The following is a 22333-nucleotide window of genomic DNA, read 5'->3' on the forward strand; positions in this document are numbered from 1 at the left end:
AAGGTTAATACACTATCTGTAAAACGTACTTGTCAGAGGCCGATACTTAATGAGAGAAAAATCCAGAGGGATCGAATGGGATTTCAGCAGTGTTTGTGCTGGGGCTGTGCTAGCCTCGAGGGGTTTTCTCTACTCCAAGGATGGCGCCACTGTGTCATGGGGAGAGGGAGTTCCGCATGGAAGAAAGGCACCTGCGGTTATCTAACACACTTAGAGGAAACTGCGGGGAACCAGGGGACCCAGAGGACGTGAAGGGCCACGAAGTGGGTGGTGACACCTGTCTTTGTTTGACTCAGACGGGGACGGTCGTGATGAAGAACGTGACAGCCCAGGTAGACACGCGGCAGCAGACACAGCTGGCTGTCGGTGGCGAGCTTCTTCCCAAAGGGCTGCCACTTTCAGAATAGTTTTTAATTTTCAGAACCAGCCTTGAAAATGAATCTAGAAAGAAAGATGCAGTCATCCTAGTATTTTCACTCTGGCCTTAGCCCCAAAGGCATGCAGTTAGCCAAATGATAGAATCAAGATGCCCTCCTTCCTTCTGGAACATTTCACACTGAGCAGAGGGAGGTGGCTGTCGACGTTTACATACGTTACTCACCGGATTCGGAGACTAAGCTGTTTCCTCACTCTTCCTGGGCAGGTGTTTGACAAATCGTGAATTTCCACATCTCTACCTGTCTCTCTGGAGTTTCCCCAGAGCTCAGAAACCAAGTTTGCTTTCGTTACAAGAATGTTGAATGCAAAACGAAGAAACGAAAGCCAACAAGTTAGAGATTACCTGGAGAAATCTAGGGTTCCAGGAAGGAAGGAATTCGTTTCTAAAGGACTTGGGAGTGTCACCGAACGAAGGACAAATGAGCCAGTTTTCTGCTACCCTAAGGGCACACCAGAAACCCCCCTCAGACCTTTGTGGTTTTCTTGTAACTTCTTTAGTGTGATTAAACAGACAAAATCGGAGCTTCCCTCCTGAGAAGGAAGTAGGCGGCTTCCTCTGGGGCACCCCTTGTCCTGGGTTCCTTTGCCCCAAGGAGCACCTGGCCCTAAGGGACACTGGCCGCCGAATGCTGCTCCCCAAGTGAGCAGCTGATTCACTTCCTTCTGGTGGAGACAGTCCTGCTCTGTCTGGGGGTAATTGCAGAGGAGCAGTTTGTAAATGTCTGTGCTCTGTGTGCATTAAGCCTTTAAAGAACGGGGTGCATTCTGGAAATCCAATCCAGGACTTTGGAAAGGAAAGCCAGCACTTTAATTTCATCCAGCCATGACTAGTGAGGGGCTGGACAGGCTCTTAGTGGAGTCTACATTTGAAAAGAAAAATGTGCTAAAATGTCATAAGGAATTAAAAGAGAAAGAAATGCAGTTTTAAGGACAGTCTGCCAGAATGGTTGGATTTTTTTTAACATTTTTATTTATATTATATTATTTATTTATGGTTGCACCGGCTCTTAGTTGCAGCACGTGTGCTCCTTAGTTGCAGCTGGCAGGCTCATTAGTTGTGGCATGCGAACTCTTAGTTGCGGCATGTGGGATCTAATTTCCTGATCAGGGATCGAACTCACGTCCCCTGCATTGGAAGGCAGATTCTTAACCACTCTGCGACCATGGAAGTCCCCAGAATGGTTGGATTTTAAGAAAACGTGTACGGGGACACCCTGGGGACCTTGCCCCCTGCCCAGGCCACACTCTTGTCCCCCAGAGACCTTCCTGCAGGAGCGGGAGGTACAGTTGCAGTGGTGACACGGGTGGTCAGGAGCCCTCAGGCTCCCCGTCCTGAGCCCAAAGACAGACGAATGTCTGCACTTGTCTTTTTGTCCTGTTTTAACTTCAGCATCTGTCTTTGTATTGTGACAAGACATCTGGTCACTTTTCCTTTTTTTTTTAAGATGTAATTCACATAGTATTAAATATCACCCTTTTAAGAGCACAGTTTGGCGGTTTTTACTGTACTCACAAGGTCATCAGTTGCTTGCTTTTTTTTTTTTTAATAAATTTATTTATTTATGGCTGTGTTGGGTCTTTGTTGCTGTGCACAGGCTTCTCTAGTTGTAGCGAGTGGGAGCTACTCTTCCTTGCGGTGCGCGGGCTTCTCATCGTGGTGGCTTCTCTTGTTGTGGAGCACGGGCTCTATGCACGCGGGCTTCAGTTGTGGCGCGTGGGCTCAGTAGTTGTGGCTCACGGGCTCTAGAGCGCAGGCTCAGTAGTTGTGGCGCTCGGGCTTAGTAGTTGCTCTGCGGCATGTGGGATCTTCCCGGACCAGGGCTCGAACCCGTGTCTCCTGCATTTGCAGGCGGATTCTTAACCACTGCGCCACCAGGGAAGCCCCAGCTGCTTGCTTTTTAACAGACAGGGAAGGATCAGCGACGGGGGTCCTAACTCAGGACTCTCTGCTTGACCCACAGCTACGTGTGGAAGAAGGACAACGTGATCATCACCCCATCTGGCAGCTCCAGGATTGTGGTGGAGAAGGACGGGTCCCTCCTCATTAGCCAGACGTGGTCGGGCGACATTGGAGACTACACCTGTGGAGTCATCTCTGAGGGCGGGAACGACTCCAGGACAGCCCGCCTGGAGGTGATGTGAGTATCGCGGCTGCTCCGTGTTCACAGTGTCAACCCTCCCCCATGTGACCATCACGTAACACGCGTGATGGGTCGCAAGCCAACAGTCAGAGGCCACCGCCTTGGGCCTCAGGCACGTACACTTACAGGGTTGGGGTGTTTTGGTAACCTTAAAATGATAATATGTTCAGCTTCGGTTTAGACGGTTTAATTATTGGTTTTCCTCCTCATTGATCCCTTTTATCACATTCTCTGCATTGAGCCCATATCGTTGTAGACTGTTTACCACACCGTGTGTAAGTGACAGCAGGTCCACTTTTCCAAGTGATGCCCGTCAGAAGCTTCCGGTCAGTGTCGGGTTGGCCCAGGTCCCAGGAAAGCCAGCGGCCTCTCCGTGAGCCCCGTTCCCTCTCCCTGGGCCTTCCTGGGGGTGGGGGCCGTGGGAGCCCTGGTTGCGTCCACCTCCGTGCTCCGAGCTCATCCTCCCACAGCTCCCTCTCCGCACGGGCAGGAAGCTGAAAAGCCTGCTGACCCGGTGTGTTTTTCCGACATGTATTTATCTGCTTTTTAAAAATGTTGCCCCCCAGAGATGCTCCCCCAGCCCATACGCACAGAAGTCAAACCGGAAACTAGAGAAGCGGGGCAGGGCTGGCCGGCAGCAGCCCCTCTGGTCGACGGGCACGCTGGCCGTCAGGAAGGGCCTGTGAGAGGATTGAGAGGTCTTTCTCACGGGACTCTGCCCACTGTGATCCAGGAAGGCTTCTATAGGCAAAATTCATTCCCTGAAATAGGCTGTGAACCCTGAGTACAGGGGCATGTCTCATTTGCCTTTGAATCCCCAGGCCCTGGCCGAGGGAATTAAAAAGGAAAGACGCTTGCTCAGTGCTGCACCCAGGGCCCCCATGTTGGCTGCACGCAGACCTGAACAAGCAGCTCTCCGCCAGCCTGCGCGTGGGATTTGACGCGTTAATGACGGGCAGCTGCTAGTCCAGAAAGGCCGGCTGTTGGATCTGCGGCACCTGGGAAAGCGCCGTTCTACCTCCAGGCTGGCCTCCCCAGGATGACCTTGTGCTCCGCAGAGGTTAGTCACCTGTTGTGATCAAAGATCACCCAGTTGCCTTTCAGCCCTAGAGGACCAGTGGGGGTCTCCCCACCCTGCCTCTCGCCACTGGACCCGCTGACCCTGGGCTCTTCCTGCCCTCCTGGGCCCCCGGGCCCCCATCCAGGGCACCTCAGCCTCTGCTGCCTCCACGGCTTGGCCTGGCTCTTCTGTCACCTCCCCTGAAGGGTGCGCCCCTCCTCTGGGAATCAGCGCAGGATCCCTTCCTGCCCCCGGGATGCAGGCTGTCTCTCCCGTGCTTCCCAGCACCTGCTCCGCCCTCGTCAGCACCGATCACGCGGGCGACTTCTTCCCTCTTGAAGTAGAAGGGTGGCACGGCTCTGCATTGTGAGTGCCTGGCAGTGCTTGGCATACCGTAGGCGCTCAATAAATACACGTTGGTTGGTTGAATGAATGTGTGTTTGTTGCAGGCCCCCGGCGATCCTCCCGGATCACCTTCCCTTAGATGCTCATGTGCCCTGGGCTCCCCCCACCGGCGAGAGCTGGACGGCCAAGCCTTGCTCAGCTCTGATCGGCGGGCTTTCCTCCTCCACCCATAGCTCACGTGGGGATCTTTTTAAAAATTGTTGATGACGTTGGCATCCATGACCAGTGAATTCACATAATGCGCTGTGCTATTCCCAATTTTTAAACTACCTTTGAGAACTCTCAGATCATCCATCATTGGTGCCACATAAATAAGTGTTAGCATTTCATAAAGACTCTGTCAGCAGAAGCCAAATTGTGTGCTTCCAGTGCAGTGAACTCTTCCTATTCTGCACAACGTTTATGTTCTCCTGATTTGCACAGCTCCCCTCGTATTTGCTTATTTGATTTCCTCTAAGTAAAATACATTTTTCAGCCAATGTTGCTGTATCTATAAAATAATAGGCTTTGTGTGATGGTAAAACACCTCATCTCTATATATAGAAATACTTGCGGATTCGTGATTCAAACCAATTTAGGTACAGCTGGTTACAGAGCTGATTTGGAAGACGGTGGTTCCTTGTGAATTGTTGGTGTAATAAGCGCTCCACTCTTCCAAATCAAAATGAATGGGGAAGGTTGTAGGTAAGAGCGTGGTGTATCTTTACATCCAGTAAGGTCTTAACTCTGAGACATCAGTGATGACGAGAGCAAGAATGACAATCACAGCTCGGGATTGTAGGGTCTTCTGCGCTTCTCGGAGAACTTACAAACCCAGCCCATAACATTTTCCTGACTCACTCAGATGACAACAGAATCTCCCGTTGCAGGAGTGACTGAGAGGTACTTGTGGCTGAATAGTGTCCTTCCGAAGGACCTGAAAGCCTGCTTCCCCAGCCTCCCCACTTGAGTTAAAAGCTACTTTGTTAAATGGAGAAATTAGGAGCGTCACAAGTGGGCTTTTCAGAAGCAGGCCGCCTGCTGGCAGCTCTCCTGTTGGTTTGCTCGGTAGTTGGTGCCGTGCCAGCCGGGGGCGGGGTGGGGGGGAGGGCACCGTGCGGGCAGAAGCCACAGTCCCCGCAGGGTCACCGGCTCTCTGGAGCGAGGCTGGCCTGGAGACCCCTCCCCAGTTCTCCCTGACTGTGTGACTTCGGGCAGGTCACCTCGCACCTCAGTCTCAGTTTTCTCACCTGTAAACTGGGCACGTTGCCACTGACCTTAAAGGGTGGCCGTGAGGTTTGAGTGGACCGCTGTTTGTAAATCCTGGCCGGGAGCCTAGCTTAGGGCAGACAGTCAGTCACAGCTCTTACCGTTCCTCGCCATCTTATAAAAAAAAATGTTCCTCTTTTCATCCGCGGCACCCTCCCCGTCACCCGGGGCCAGGAAGTTTCTCTCTTTTATCCTCTGACACACTAGGTGTGTCTGTCTGCTGCGGAGCCAGCCCACCGTGCATGGAACGGCGCCAGGGGCATAGCAGGTGCCCCATCAGTGTCTGAGGAAGCCCTGCTCCACTTACCAGGTTGAAATGGGTTTGGGATTTGGTACTGCCGAGGAGGTACTAATTTCTGAGGCGTCTGCCTCATCCTCTCCCCGAGAGGAGAGGCGTCTGCAATCCCAGAGGGTCTCCTTATGCGTCTGGTAAATTAACAACACACGGTCATCGTTAATGCCAGTCACCAGTTGTGTTAGCTGTGTCTCTCCTGCTAGTTTGCTAGGGCCTTACAGGAAGGAACTGGTTCTGGGGTGACTCCGGACCCCCAAAGCTTCTTGCTGTGAGGGACCAGGCGCGAAGGCTTTTTGGATTGATTGTTAATCATTTGAAGACCCAATTAGCATTGCATCATTCCTTCTGAGATCAGAGACTAATTCTTCTGAGCCGGGAGTACAGAGAAAAACCTGACTTACAGAGTGACTGGAAGACTCGGACCCCGAGGCAGTGGGAGAGGTTTCTTTCAATAAAACCACTTCCGACAAAGCCATAATAGGGAGCGAACGATTTAATACCATCTCTCGAGAGTTATCAGGCCCCCATCGCCTTCATCCTCAGAGTGAAGCCAGAGGAGATGGGTTTGACCAAGGTGTCATTTGTGCGTTAGAGGGACAGCGCTTTTGCGCAGGAAATGCTTACCCAATCCTCTCCCACCAGAGCAGCTCCCCATGGCCACCACTGTCCCAACCGCCTTCTCTCGAGCCTCTCCCCAAGCCGTTCCTCTCAAGCACACCTCGCTCATCGCCGTCCCCTGCGGCCCAGGCTTTGTTGTTAATTTCTGATGTTATGGCGGCGTCATCTTCCTGATGATGATTTCTCTTTAACTCACTTAAGTGACAGCACTGGCCTCGTCCCCGTTGTCCCTGTTGTTCTCAGAGCCTTTCAGCTGCCGCCCTGCCTGCAAATCACTGTCTGTGAGTCATGGCTGATCATTTATCTCCTTTCAGACTTGGCGGAGAAGGTGCAGGACACAGTCTCCCGCTATTAGATGAGCTTCTCTGAGATGGATTCAGCATATATTAAAGCCTCATTTATCGGCTATTGATGGGTTAGTCGAGTATCTCGCAAAGCTTGATTTTCCAGGTAACCGAAACATCATTTAAAGAAATAGTGTACGTTTCCAATGCGTATTAAAAAGCTCTTTGCATTAGGAAACAGGTCATATTGGACGCGAGGTGCGCTAGAGGGAGTTTCCATGGAGGGGCGAGGCTGGAACTAGGGGGAAAATCTAAATTGCCTTCCAACTCTGAGTCCTGTGATGTCTGTAAAGAAGACACTTTGCGGGGGCCACCCTCCAGGGGCGACCGTGGACTCTTTTGGGGCAGCAGTGGACGAGGGCTCGTTATTTCTAGCTGCATCACGGACAGTGATGTCCTTGGGCACCACTGGGCTTTAGATCTCGGTTCCTGTTCTAAATGCCTCAAGGCCACCTTGCCTTTTAAGTTCCGGAGTCTCGTCAGTCTTTTTAAGTCTTTTCTCACCCCTCCACACCAAGCTCAGGGCTGCCGTTGTTGCTGTTCGGGTGCCTACTTCTGGACGCCCTGTGGCATTCTCCTGGGAGGCTTTTCAGCGCTGGGAGGGGGGGCATCGGAAGCCACTCTTCCCAGACTCACACCTGGTGAGCATCCAGCTCTGGGGCTGGACAGAGGGACTTGCCTGAGCTGCTCCAAGGGCTTCCTCAGCTGAAAGAGCTACGAACTGCAGAGGGCGTCAAGGGGTAGACGTGATCAGTTCTGCTCCAGAGTGTGTCGAGGGCAAGAGGGAGGCCCAGGAAGTCTTCACAGAGGAGAGACTGAGCTCGGAGCTTTGGAGGCTGAGCTGGATTCTCCGGCACAGGTGGGAACGGCCTGGCTCAGGGAGCTGCGAGTCATTGGTGATGGCCTTGGTCGCGGCCGGGCGGTTCCACGCACCCAGTGTGGGGACGGAGCTCATGAGCATGGAGGGGGAGCTGCAGAGGGTGCAGGGGTGTGGCGTGACCCCGACAGTGCAGAAGGTTCCATGCGGCCTGAGTGCGACGGCTCTGGGAGGGCTGGTGGGTGGGCGGAGCAGAGGGTCCGGCACGTGGGCCTTTCTAAGGTCCAGCAGGTAGGACTCGGTGACTCACGAGATGCCCGTGTGCAGGGTGGACAGTGGATGGAGTGGAGATCCTGGAGCGTCACCACGGACGGGAAGGAGGGACGGGCAGAGAAGATCGCTAGTCCCGGCGGGAGGAAAGACTCGTGACTCGCTGCCAACCCGGAGGCGGAGCCCCTGGCATGTTTTCCTGGAGCCTCTTCCTGTGGCCGCTGTAAGGTGCCACTCAGGACCCGCAGCGCCCCGTCCACGCCACGGAGGTCTTTTCAGGCCCGTGGGTTCTGCATCTGCTTCCAAGGCCTCAGGCCGCCTGCACGCCTCTCCTCCTGACTTAGAAGTGAGACCGTGGTGGCCATCAGGGGGCCTCTTTGAGCACGGCCAGTGTCCGCATGTAGAAAACGGCCCGGACCCCAACCACCCTAGTCAGCCTGCTAAGTTAACCCTCCTCATGTCAGAAAATCTTCCATTTCAGGGCAAGTCCTTAGAGCGCAGTTCTGACACTGAGTGCCTGGAGTTAGCAGAGACCCCACAGGTGGAGGGCACTGTCCCCAGCAAGACTGTCCTCGCTCCAGCGCCAGCCGCTCGCTCCAGGGCTCACAGGCCCCCGTGCTCCTGACAGACTCACTCCCCTGTCAGCTCAGTAGCTCCCTAGAGAGACCCCCAGAGCTCAGCTAAACGCTTATTTACTATCTCAGTTTTATCATAAAAAGTAAAAGTCAGGACCAGACAAATGAGGAGATGCACAGGGCATGGAATGGGAGGGTCCCAAGCATAAAACTCGTATCCTCAGGACACGCCACCCTCCCGGCACATACGTGTCTGATCACCGACCAGGACACTCATCTGAGCTTGGTGTCCAGTTCTTATGGGGTTTTATTACGTGGTCATGACTGAATCCTTGGCCACATGATTGAACTCCGTCTCCAGCGCCCACCCCTCCACTTCCTGGGGGATCAGAAGGTCAGGCTGATGTCACTGTCTCAGAGCCCCAGCCCTCTGATACATGGTTGGTCTCTCCAGCGTGTATACCCCCCTCCTGGAACTATGCAGGGGCCCCCCAATTAGCACAAACTCAGATGTGGCCTGAGGGGCCCACCATGAATAGCAAAGACACCCCTGTCACTCAGGAAATTCCAAGGGTTTACTTCCATCCCGGGACAAAGAAGAAACTTGTCTTATTTGGAAAATTTATCCACGTTTATTCTTAGTTTGTCTTCAGGTGGGACTGTTTCAACTACTTCGGTTTGGTTTGGTTTCAGAACAAACCAATTCCAGCAGGAAATGGGGAGAAGCAGAAAAGACGTTTTCATCCTGGCATTTTCTTCATCTTGGCCTTCGTTGGAAATCCAAGGGAGGTTCCATTATTGGAGAAGTCAGATAGAAATAACAGCTCAGGACTTCCCTGGTGGCGCAGTGGTTAAGAATCCACCTGCCAATGCAAGGGTCACGGGTTCGAGCCCTGGTCCGGGATGATCCCACATGCTACAGAGCAGCTAAGCCCATGTGCCACAACTACTGAGCCTGCATGCTACAGCTACTGAAGCCTGTGCCTAGAAGCCCATGCTCCGCAACAAGAGAAGCCACCGCAATGAGAAGCTGGCACACACAACGAAGAGTAGCCCCCGCTCGCCGCAACTAGAGGAAGCCTGCACACAGCAACGAAGACCCAACACAGCCAATAAATAAATAAATAATAAATAAATAAATATTTTAAAAAATACATACAGTAAACTGATTTTTTTAAAAGCCACTAAAAAAAAAGAAAGAAAAGTTCCTTTTCTGATTTAAAGCTTAATTCACAAAGAGAAAACAAGACAACATTTCAAGCTCAAGTTTAATCTTCATTGTACTGATTTATGATTTAAAGTTGCAGTCTGGCTGAATGGATACAAACACAAGACCCACATATATGCTGTGTACAAGAGACCCACTTCAGACGTAGGGACACATACAGACTGAAAGTGAGGGGATGGAAAAAGATATTCCATGCAAATGGAAATCAAAAGAAAGCTGGAGTAGCAATTCTCATATCAGTGCAAAATAGACTTTAAAATAAAGACTATTACAAGAGACAAAGAAGGACACTGCATAATAATCAAGCGATCAAGAAGAAGATATAACAATTGTAAATATTTATGTACCGGGCTCCCTGCTGGCACAGAGGTGGAGAGTCCACCTGCCGATGCAGGGGACATGGGTTCGTGCCCCAGTCCGGGAAGATCCCACATGCCGCGGAGCGGCTGGGCCCGTGAGCCATGGCCGCTGAGCCTGCGCGTCTGGAGCCTGTGCTCCGCAATGGGAGAGGCCACAGCAGTGAGAGGCCCGCGTACCCCGAAAAAATAAAAAATAAAAAAAATATTTATGTACCAACATAGGAGCACCTCAATATATAAGGCAAATGCTAACAGCCATAAAAGGGGAAATCGACAATAACACAATCATAGTAGGGGACTTTAACACCCTACTTTCACCAATGGGCAGATCAACCAAAATGAAAATAAATAAGGAAACACAAGCTTTAAATGATACATTAAACAAGATGGACTTAATTGATATTTATAGGACATTCCATCCAAAAACAACAGAATACACTTTCTTCTCAAGAGCTCATGGAACATTCTCCAGGATACTTCGTATCTTGGGTCACAAATCAAGCCTTGGTAAATTTAAGAAAACTGAAATTGTATCAAGTATCTTTTCCAACCACAACGCTATGAGACTAGATATCAATTACAGGAAAAAAACTGTAAGAAATACAAACACATGGAGGCTAAACAGTATGCTACTAAATAACCAAGAGATCACTGAAGAAATCAAAGAGGAAATCAAAAAATACCTAGAAACAAATGACAATGAAAACACGATGGCCCAAAACCTATGGGATGCAGCAAAAGCAATTCTAAGAGGGAAGTTTATAGCAATACAATCCTACCTCAAGAAACAAGAAAAATCTCAAACAACCTAACCTTACACCTAAAGCCATTAGAGAAAGAACAACCAAAGAAAAAACAAAACCCAAAGTTAGCAGAAGGAAAGAAATCATAAAGATCAGATCAGAAATAAATGAAAAAGAAATGAAGGAAACGATAGCAAAGATCAATAAAACTAAAAGCTGGTTCTTTGAGAAGGTAAACAAAATTGATAAACCTTTAGCCAGTTCATCAAGAAAAACAGGGAGAAGACTCAAATCAACAGAATTAGAAATGAAAAAGGAGAAGTAACAACTGACACTGAAGAAATACAAAGGAGAGATTACTACAAGCAACTATATCCCAATAAAATGGACAACCTGAAAAAAATGGACAAATTCTTAGAAAAGCACAACCTTCCGAGACTGAACCAGGAAGAAATAGAAAATATAAACAGACCAATCACAAGTGCTGAAATTGAAACTGTGATTAAAAATCTTCCAACAAACAAAAGCCCAGGACCAGACGGCTTCACAGGCGAATGCTATCAAACAATTACAGAAGAGCTCACACCTATCCTTCTCAAACTCTTCCAAAATATAGCAGAGGGAGGAACCCTCCCAAACTCTTCTACGAGGCCACCATCACCCTGATACCAAAACCAGACAAAGAGTCACAAAGAAAGAAAACTACAGGCCAATATCACTGCTGAACATAGATGCAAAAATCCTCAACAAAATACTAGCAAACAATCCAACAGCACATTAAAAGGATCATACACCACGATCAAGTGGGGTTTATCCCAGGAATGCAAGGATTCTTCAATATATGCAAATCAATCAATGTGATAAACCATATTAACAGATTGAAGGAGAAAAACCACATGATCATCTCAATAGATGCAGAAAAAGCTTTCGACAAAATTCAACACCCTTTTACGATAAAAACCCTGCGGAAAGTAGGCATAGAGGGAACTTACTTCAACATAATAAAGGCCATATATGACAAACCCACAGCCAACATCGTTCTCAATTGTGAAAAACTGAAACCATTTCCACTAAGATCAGGAACAAGACAAGGTTGCCCACTCTCACCACTATCATTCAACATAGTTTTGAAAGTTTTAGCCACAGCAATCAGAGAAGAAAAACAAATAAAAGGAATACAAATCGGAAAAGAAGAGGTAAAACTGTCACTGTCTGCAGTTGACACGATACTATACATAGAGAATCCTAAAGATGCCACCAGAAAACTACTAGGTCTAATCAATGAATTTGGTAAAGTAGCAGGATACAAAATTAATGCACAGAAATCTCTTGCATTCCTACGCACTAATGATGAAAAATCTGAAAGAGGAATTAAGGAAACACTCCCATTTACCATTGCAACTAAAAGAATAAAATACCTAGCAATAAACCTACCTAAGGAGACAAAAGACCTGTATGCAGAAAACTTTATGACACTGATGAAAGAAATTAAAGATGATACAAACAGGTGGAGAGATATATCAGTGTCTTGGATTGAAAGAATCAACACTGTGAAAATAACTATACTACCCAAAGCAATCTACAGATTCAATGCAATCCCTATCAAACTACCAATGGCATTTTACACAGAACTAGAACAAACAATTTCACAATTTGTGTGGAAACACAAAAGACCCCGAATAGCCAAAGCAATCTTGAGAACGAAAAATGGAGCTGGAGGAATCAGGCTCCCTGACTTCAGACTATACTACAAAGCTACAGTAATCAAGACAGTATGGTACTGGCACAAAAACAGACATATAGATCAATGGAACAGGATAGAAAGCCCAGAGATAAACCCACGCACATATGGTCACCTTATCTTTGATAAAGGAGGCAGGAATATACAATTGGGAAAAGACACCCTCTTCAATAAGTGGTGCTGGGAAAACTGGACAGCTACATGTAAAAGAATGAAATTAGAACACTCCCTAACATGATACTCAAAAATAAATCTCAAAATGGATTAAAGACCTAAATGTAAGGCTAGACACTATAAAACTCTTAGAGGAAAACATAGGCAGAAGACTCTGTGACATAAATCACAGCAAGATCCTTTTTGACCCACCTCCTAGAGAAATGGAAATAAAAACAAAAATAAACAAATGGGACCTAATGAAAGTTAAAATCTTTCGCACAGCAAAGGAAACCATAAACAAGACGAAAGGACAACCCTCTGAATGGGAGAAAATATTTGCAAACGAAGCAAGTGACAAAGGATTAATCTCCAAAATATACAAGCAGCTCATGCAGCTCAATATCGAAAAAACAAACAACCCAATCCAAAAATGGGCAGAAGCCCTAAATTGACCTTTCTCCAAAGAAGATATACAGATTGTCAACAAACACATGAAAGGATGCTCAACATCACTAATCATTAGAGAAATGCAAATCAAACCTACAGCAAGGTATCACCACACAGCAGTCAGAATGGCCATCATCAAAAAATCTACAGACGATAAATTCTGGAGAGAGTGTGGAGAAAAGGGAACCCTCTTGCCCTGTTGGTGGGAATGTAAATTGATACAGCCACTATGGAGAACAGTATGGAGGTTCCTTAAAACACTAAAAATAGAACTACCATATGACCCAGGAATCCCACTACTGGGCATATACCCAGAGAAAACCATAATTCAAAAAGAGTCATGTACCACAGTGTTCATTGCAACATTATTTACAGTAGCCAGGACATGGAAGCAACCTAAGTGTCCATCGACAGATGAATGGATAAAGAAGATGTGGCACATATATACAATGGAATATTACTCAGCCATAAAAAGAAACGAAATTTAGTTGTTTGTAGTGAGGTGGATGGACCTAGAGTCTGTCATACAGGGTGAAGTAAGTCAGAAAGAGAGAAACAAATACCGTATGCTAACACATATATATGGAATCTAAAAAAAGAAAAATCGTTCTGAAGAACCTAGGGGCAGGACAGGAATAAAGATGCAGACGTAGAGAATGGACTTGAGGACACGGGGAGGGGGAAGGGTAAGCTGGGACGAAGCCAGAGAGTGGCATGGACATATATACACTACCAAATGTAAAATAGATAGCTAGTGGGAAGCAGCTGCATAGCACAGGGAGATCAGCTCAGTGCTTTGTGACCACCTAGAGGGGTGGGATAGGGAGGGTGGGAGGGAGACGCAAGAGGGAGGGAATATGGGTATATATGTATACATACAGCTGATTCACTGTTATACAGCAGCAACTAACACAACACTGCAAACCAATTATACTCCAATAAAGATGTTAAATAAATAAAGTCACAGTCTATGTTAGAAATATTGGTTTGTTTATAAATGGTGTGGTGGGTTAGAGAGAGCTGTGTTTCTTAGGTAGCTGCAAGCACATAACAGCTTAATAAATTTCAAAGTGAAATGAGTACATTTTTTAAATTAAAAATATCAAGGATAATTATGGCTTTTTGTGCTGACCTATGTGGGTTAGCAATAATTGATGTCTAAGGGAGACCAGAAGCCGTTAGTGGGTGAAGCGGGTGATACCCGGCCTCCCCTTTCCCAGCACTCCTTGTAGGAGAAGAAGTCATTCTCAATGGCCACAGAACAGGATCCTGCTCCCGGAGCGTGAGATGTAAAGGTTAAATATGGGCTGGGCAGCTCACGATTGCAAGGTTGCTGACCCGTCGGTGGTAGAAACCACGCAGCTGGATTTTGACGCTTCGTCACCAGTAAATCCCAGTGAAGACCCTTTGTGTTAGTAACTTCTCTCCAGAATTTATTTGCTTTGTGTTTCCATTTTATAACCTTGCTGATGCATTGTTTTCTATTTCCATGGGGTTCCAGTTAGTGTTTTTACCACATTTCCCTTCCAGTGCTTTCCCCAAATCTCCATTATCCAACAGAAGACAGAACAACAATATAACCTCGCAAGCTCAGTAATGAGGCTGCTCCGTTGTCCAAGAATACATATGGGCATTTTGGCTGGTAACTCCAGATGGCTGGTGTCGGAAACTTCCACAGTAAATTATATTTCCCAGGCCTTTTCCTAGTCTATGGCTTGCTGCCTTCCCACTAACAGCCTCTAGCTGTAAAAACAAACTGTTGACCAAGTTTTCTCGATTAAATAGTCTACTGTATAAAATCGGCGCTCCCCACTCAATTTAAGTGAGAGTCATTAGTTGTTTAATCCCTACCAGAGGGATTAAATCAAATTACGTTTGGAAAATAAAACACATTGTGAATGCTGAAGGGTTTTCCGGGGGCAGGGAGTAGTTAGCATTTGTGTTCGGGGCGTGTTTGATGTTCTCCATTTTCAAAACATTGCACACAAGGACCAGGCAACATAAGAACGAGGAGGCTGACCTGCAATTCTAACTTGCGTTTTCTTTTCTTTTCTTTTTTTTGTTCTTTTGTATCCAAGTGAACTGCCTCATTCACCCCAGAACCTCCTGGCCAGCCTGAATTCTTCCCACAGCCATACCGTGATGCTCTCCTGGGTCCGACCCTTTGATGGAAACAGCCCTGTTCTCTACTACGTCGTGGAGCTCTCTGAAAACAGTAAGTAACGAAGCAACACTGTCGCCATGGACAATAATCAGATTTCTCCCTGTGCTCTTAACGTCCTTAACCTTTACTTCTGGCCCAGTCCCAGAACAGCTAGTGAAACGTTACGATGCTTTACGGAGTTTCCAATGAAAACCGCAGCTCGGGCTTCGGGAAAATTAAAGGGCGGCGTGGGAGCCTAGGCGGGCAGCGGGCGGAGTGGCTGGAGGGCCTCCAGTGGGAGCCTGGGTTTGGGCCGAGGCCCCAGATGGCTGTGCCCATGGGGCCGCCCTGAGCAAGGCTACCCAGTTCAGCATGGGACGAACTTGGAAACGCATGAACAGTGCCTCCACCTGGGGCTGGTCTGAGGGTCAGCAACAACGAGAGTTAACCTGTGTTGGTGGTTTGGGCGCAGACGTCATGCTAAGGGCTAGTGGGCCGTCTCCTTCCTCACCTTCCTCGGCCTCTCAGCAGCGGTCACCACCATCCTTCACCAGACAGTCTCCTCCTTCATTGGACTCCCCTCCAGCCCCACTGGCCACCTCCCCTCCTCTCTCCTGCTGGCCTCTCCTCTCCGCTCTCCCAGAACCTCTTCCTAGGACATCTCGTGCATCCCTGTGATTTCCAGTGGCGTCTTTTCCTCATCTCTGGCCTCCGGGACCACAGATGGGACCCACATAAGCCGTTGGCATCTCTAATCTGGTGTCTCACAGATGCCTCCAACTGAGGTTCTTCAAACTCTGTCTTTGGACATTTTAACCCTAGCTGTTCCCGCCGCATCACTGCAGCCATTCTAATCTCAGTGTGTGCCCCCTTGGTGACTCCTGTATCACTCAAGCCAGAAGCCCAGGAATAGTCCTGGGTTTCTTTTTCCCTCTCCCGACCCCACTCCCACCCCAATGCATCAGCAGCCCTGCCCGTCTGTGTTCTAGGACGTAGCAGGAACCTGCGCTCCTCTCTCTGTCTCTCCAGGGCACAGTTCCCTCTCACCAGCACAAGTGCCACAACCTCTTCCAAACTGTTCTCACACAGGCCGAAACATCAACCTTCCTAAAATATAACTGGACTATATCCTCCCTCCCCCGTACGAATTCAGCAGGGCCTGGAGCAGAACCCACCCCGCCTCGGCCCCCGGGCAGCCTCCCAGGCCACTGCTTTTTGCTCTGTGCCACCCACCGTGTTTCACGATGTCTCCCTAAGGGCCAGGCTCCCCCTGTCCCGGCCCCTTGCCTGGAGGCTCCACACACGAGCTCCGTTGAACCGCTTCCTGCCGAAGCTGGCTTCCTGCCTTTGTCATCCCACTGTTACTCCAGGCTCCTTTCTGGGGCCTCCCCCAGGGAGGAGCTGGCCAGACCATAGGTCACTGGGCTCTTGTGATGGTCAGCTTCCCTGGGCTGGCAGCCGGTCTCATCGTGACGTTATTATAAGTGGGTCTCAGTTTCAGGACAGCTGGGAGTGGTGGTGTCCCCCCAGCCAAAGGGGGCTGTCCTGCTGAGACCCCACAGGCACTGGGCACCGCCCACTCCCTCAGGCAGGACAGCCTACGGTTCTGCCACAGCTCTTCCCAAGCTCGCTCGCCCTGTACACTCTCCCACTGGCTGTTGACTGAACTCACGGGTTTCCCCTAATTACCTTTGGTTCTTCCACCTCCTCTCACACGATGGATCCCCTTCTGATCTTTGCATGCTCAGACCGCAGCAGGCCCTGTCACTCAGTGACGTGCGAGTGTAAAACCCTGGCCCAAGGTCGCAGGTGGTGATGGGCGAGGAGGGGACTCCGCCCAGCCGTCAGCCTCTGGAGCCTGTGCTCTTCCTGGTGGCCAGGCCACTGCAGAGAAGCCTTAGGGGCAGACCCCTCCCTCTCGTGCTTTAGCGGCGACTGTGGTGAAAGTGGACCCAGGATAGCACTTGGGTGTCAGTCTCTGCGGAGATTAAGGGAAGCCGCTCTGTGGACCTGCCTTTATTTGCATTGGGCTCCCCCAACCCCTTCAGTATGCTGCTTCCATGTCCTGCCTTTCTAAATGTTCACCCTTGACTACAATGGCTCCGGTTCCAAGCACATCCTAGACTGAGGTGCCGGGGCCCAGGCCCTCGCTCCCTCTCCGCGGTCCTCTGCGTTGCCTGATCTGGTCTCTTTCCTCAAGGAGAGCGTAGGGTGTGAATGGAAATCAGCCAACACCCATCTTAGTTTTAGTTCAACAGCTCTGATCAAAGAGGGGAGGGATTGGCAGTACTTATTGACATACCTTTCTGGGCGGTTAAGGTTTTCCCAAAGATGTCTGGGCCGCGTGGCCTGTAAGCAAAACGGGACCCGACAGGGATCTGCACGGAGAGAAGTGTCAGAAGCAGGCTCCCCATCAGAGCCCTGGCAGAGGCGACCCCCGCTGGGTGTCACCTCCTTGATTGAGATCAGGACTGTGTTTTACTCATCTGTCTTTGTGCCCTTCAGAGGCGCTCACCAGATGAACTGGGTCAGTCCCTGGCAGAGTCCCCAGTGGTGGACTCAAGTTATAGTCGCAGACCGTCTGCCAAAAGGGAAGTGCTCTATGGCAGCCCGGTTACGTAAAATAAGGCATTGTTTCAAAATGCCGCACCAACTATTTTCTTAACAACTTGCATGATCGGCCGGTTCTTTGTCAGACATCCTGCCTAAATAAGAAGCAGGTCTTACGTGCAGTCATTTATTCCATCCATCCATCCATCCGTCCGTCCATTCAGCACCAAGTCCTGATTGGGCATCTGCTCTGCACCAGGCACTCTGCTGGGTGCTGGGCCGCAGAGCTGAAATGGTCAGTCTCAACCCACCGACAGCAGAGACCTGGTCAGACACGTCAACACATCCTGCCACGTACGGCGCTCCCGCTGAGGTACGTCCCGAGTTCAGTAGGGGGACGGCGTGTGGAGGCCCCAGCTGGGAGGGGACAGCGCCCTCAGAGGGGCAGGCATGCAGGAGACCGGGGCCAGCAGACGACAAGGGGCAGCGTCAGCAAAGGTCCCAGAGCGTGTCTCGAGGCGTTTAAAACCAGCCGGCTTTCAAGGGGACGCCAATGCGGGGAACCAGGCCAGGATGCTGAGAAGGTGACCGAGGGCGTCGTTAGTCCCTCCTCAGCCTCTGGCTGTCCTACTGGACCCCCCTGGAGCTGGCTGATACCCAGACGCTTTTGCTTCAGAGGAAGAGTAGTGTAGAAAAATCCGGAGTCCTCTCCACTATTGTTATGATCGCACCCAGTATGATTATTACACAGAGAATCTGAAGTGGGTAGCATGGGTGTCTCCGGGTCGATACTGATTTCAATTGTATAAAACACGTCTGCGGCCTTGTGTGAATCACTTTGCGCTGCTCTCGGTGGATTAGCCGCACTGATGAAGCAGCTGAACATGCTGGCTGATTATGGTCAGAAAAAACAGCTTCGCTGCAAGGACACTAACATGGAGATGGTATTTGGCCTGCACTCAGTGGTGTGCAAGTGGACAGTTCTAAATAGCTCCGCCCAACAGCCCACTCGTCCGGCGGCTCAGGGTACCCGCTGCCGCCAGCGCCTCCTGGCAGGCTGAGTAGGACGCCGTTCTCCTGGAAACCCTGGATCCTGCAGGGACCAAACTGGAGGGCTTTAGTGGCGGAGGCAGGCGCTTTGTAACACCTGCCCCACAACATGCCAGCCGTTAAGAAAGGGCTTCTTTAGAGCTTTTATGGAGCAGAACTCCGGAGCTGTGCCGAGTGTCTGTGCCCTGGACTGGAGCTGAAGCCCTTTATGGAGCGTACGGGCCCCTGCAGGTGTCCTGCAGTTCTGTCTGTGGAGCCGGTAGTTCTCTGGGCCCAGGCGTCTCTGTGGGAGGCCAGGGGCTGGAGAGCGCAGCACTGTCCCAAGGCCTGGCCCGAGGTCCAAGCCTGCTGGGCTGAGAGCAGGGGTCAGTGCCCCAAGGGACTGCCTTGGGGCACCCCTGTGTTAAGAGAGAGCAGGGATTCTTGATGTCTCCATAGCAGGGACCCTGTAAACAGGCTGAAAACTCTGTTGCATAGCAAAAGGATTTGGCCCATTCTCTAAAATATTTGTTGAGTTTAATTAAGAATAATCTTTCTTTAAGATTATTATGATCACAAGGGGGAGATTGCCAGAAAAAACTTGTGATGGACTCTGAAGTGGACCCAAAAGCAGGTCACTGGGTGTCTCATCGAGCAGCCTTCAGGGTTCCCTGATGCTTTGGGGGCCTGCACTTTTCACCGTTTTTGAGCTGTTTTTACAACTCTAGATTATAGAAAACTTGTAGTGCTGCAAATCATTCTTGTCCATAGAAATGCAAATGAATCGTGTCCTGGTTATAAGCGGTTACTGCAGTACTTAGTTACTGCTCTGTAGCTATTGGTCAGTTTTGCATCTATTTGTAAATTCATTTTAGCATTCCTCACTGTCAGTATGTGTGTGTGTGTGGTTCAGATTCTCTTTGGATACATTGTAACATCTTACTGGTTCCCTCATTAATTAATGACAACTAAAATCTTTGACACATGCTCATTTTATATTTGGATGAGAACCGTGATTTTCCCTTTTTAAAAATGTATCCTTTAACACGAGTGCATTGGCATCCTATAGTGTTAGGAACGCACAGACTCATCTAAGGCAGCACGTGCCACAAGCTTCCGTGATACCTGACGTTCGGGGAAGGCCATCTCTGTATCTCAGACTAATTCCCAAACCGAGCCCTTCCCTGTTTTCATGAGTTTAACTAAGGCATTTTACTGCTAAAATAGAATAAGCTTGGTCTTTGACCACTTAGAAAAAGTAAGTCTTTTCCGCATTAATTTATTTAAATCTTAGCACGTGACTCCTGTTAAGTCATTGCAGGTAACAAGCATACTTACATGAAAATTTCAGAATATTTCATCGTGTTTAGTTCTCCTGTTAGTTTTTAACAGATATGAGTGTTCATAGCTTTATACCTTACAATATTTAAATTTGATTAAAATGTTAAAAATACCTTTGTAATTTGTTATTAAAGTTACATATGCTCATTAATAAAAAATTTAGAAATTACTTACAGCACAAAGAATACACATAATCCCTACGATCCCACATGTGTGGAGAGCAACCCACCCGCCGTGTGCTCGGTCCCTCTGCGGCCGCGTCCTCCAGGACTCGGCTCCATCACTGAATCCCTCGGCCCTCCGTCTTCAAGCTCCCCCTGTCTCCTGGCTCCTTCTGCCTCAGAGGAGAATCATCTCCACCCCCTCATGCCATCTGCTCCCCTCTGCCCAAGCCGTGGCATCATTTCCACAGCACAGACCCAGCGAGCACTTTTCGGTCCCCTCCTCCCCGACGTCTCTGCATCCCATGCTCTCTTTACCCCTCCACTTACAACTCTGCTCCCTGGGCTTGACTTCCATCTCCCTCCTCATTCTCACGTCTCAGTCTTTTGTCTCTTGGACCATTTTCTCTGACTTACCTGACTTCATTTCCAGTCCTGCCCTTACAGTGTTGGTGTCCCTTGGTTTTCCTTGCTCAGGACGCTGGTCTTCTCTCCCCACGTTTCCCCCAGTGATCCCTTCCCCGAGGGTCACCTCCCACCACGGGCTGCAGCTCCCCGTCATGTGCTTCCAGCCCAGACCTCAGATTCATGCAGACGTCCCCACCTAGACGTCCCCAGGTTCACCAAACGCAAACTGTCAAAGGAGACCTCATCACCCTCCAGGTTAGAAACAGAGACGTCATTCCTGTCCCCTCACCACTCCCCGCCCCCCTCAAAGGCATCAGTACGTCCCTCTGGGTTGGTTTTACCTCGTAAGCGTCTTGTCTCATCCACTGCCCCTCTGCATTTCAGCAGCCCTGTCCCTGACTGGCTCTGGCCCGCCGTACAACCCCACCCATCTGGCCTCCCCTCTCCGCCCAGGAGTCCCCACGTTCTCTGCGTGTCTGTGGAGTGCACACCCCGCTTGAAGCGCTGCAGAGGCCCCCAGAGCAGGCGTCGCATCCGGGCTGGGCAGGGAGCCTCGGGTTCCCCCAAGTGTGCTTGTGCTTCTAGCAGCCCGGAGACTTAGTCCCAGGCCACCTTCTAACCAGATTGCCAGCCCTAATTCCTTCTTGTATAGAAACCCTTATTGCTTAGAGAGCAGATTCCAGGCTTATTAGCACATTAATAGCGCCATTGATCACCTGACCCCCGCCTGCCTCTCCAGATTTATCTCCAGCCACTCGTTGCTGTGCTTTTCAGCTTCAGCGTCAGGGCTCTGCTCGAAGCTCCCTGAGCGCCCCCAGCGGCGCCTTTGCTCAGCTCCCCAGTCCTGCCCTTCCGTCTTCCGCCGGCTCCTTCGTAGCACCTCCTCTGGGAACTGTCCTCTCCGGGAAGTGCTGTCCCCAGACTCCTGCCCCCACATGCAGGGCAGGCAAAGTAGGCCCTTAGAGCATCAGCACAGGCAAGATAGCAAAACTAAGCAAAATGTCTGGAAGGAAACTCTTTCATAATTTTTTCCTACTCGGAGTTTGCGAAGATACTTCCCCGTGTTTTCACTGAGAAGATCTATGGCTCTGAGCGTTGAGCTCAGGGCTTGTAGTTACTTTACTTTCATTCTTTGATTTCTGGTCGTGCTGAACACATTTTTCCAAGTTGGCTGCTTTTCGTGCTTCCCCTGCTACGATCTGTCAGTTTCCTTTCCCCTATTTTTCTATCAAGGCCTTAGGGTTTTTCCTGTCATTTGTGACAAGAATGTTTTCAATTTGTTTTTTTACCCTTAATTTTTGTGTCTTACTTTTTGACATACAGAGGGGTTTATTATGTAGTAAATCTATTGATGTTTTCCTTTATGACTTCTTTCGTCCCTTTTATGTTTGGATATTTCAACGCTATCAAGCATAACATATATATATATATTTTTTTTTTTTTTTTTTTTTTGCGGTACACGGGCCTCTCACTGTTGTGGCCTCTCCCGCTGCAGAGCACAGGCCCCAGACGCGCAGGCTTAGCGGCCATGGCTCACGGGTCCAGCCGCTCCGCGGCACATGGGATCTTCCCGGACCGGGGCACGAACCCATGTCCCCTGCATCAGCAGGCGGACTCTCAACCACTGCGCCACCAGGGAAGCCCCACATTGACTTTTTAATCATAAACCTATGATAAGTTTTATGAGAACTGACTTCTTGGTGATTCTGTCTTCCCATCCAGAAAAATAATATGCTTCTCCGTTTCTTCAGCTATTTTTTTATACTGCTTAGTGAAGTTTGCAGGTTTATACCCATAGGTTCTATACTTTATTTGT

At 49.5% G+C, this 22333-nt stretch overlaps 1 protein-coding gene across 1 annotated transcript in view; it reads left to right on the forward strand.

The window, feature by feature from the left end:
* SDK1 (sidekick cell adhesion molecule 1) overlaps positions 1 to 22333 on the forward strand; it is a gene marked incomplete at both ends in the record, with an annotated part of 814918 nt that overhangs the window by 606297 nt on the left and 186288 nt on the right. Inside the window, 2 exons of the mRNA XM_082671251.1 lie at positions 2400 to 2576; positions 14964 to 15100. Coding sequence (XP_082527377.1) covers positions 2400 to 2576; positions 14964 to 15100 — 314 coding nt within the window. The remainder of the gene's footprint in view (positions 1 to 2399; positions 2577 to 14963; positions 15101 to 22333) is intronic.

This window comes from Grampus griseus (genome assembly GCF_964374135.1).
Source record: "Grampus griseus genome assembly, chromosome: 14".
In the NCBI taxonomy this organism is placed as follows: Eukaryota; Metazoa; Chordata; class Mammalia; order Artiodactyla; family Delphinidae; genus Grampus; species Grampus griseus.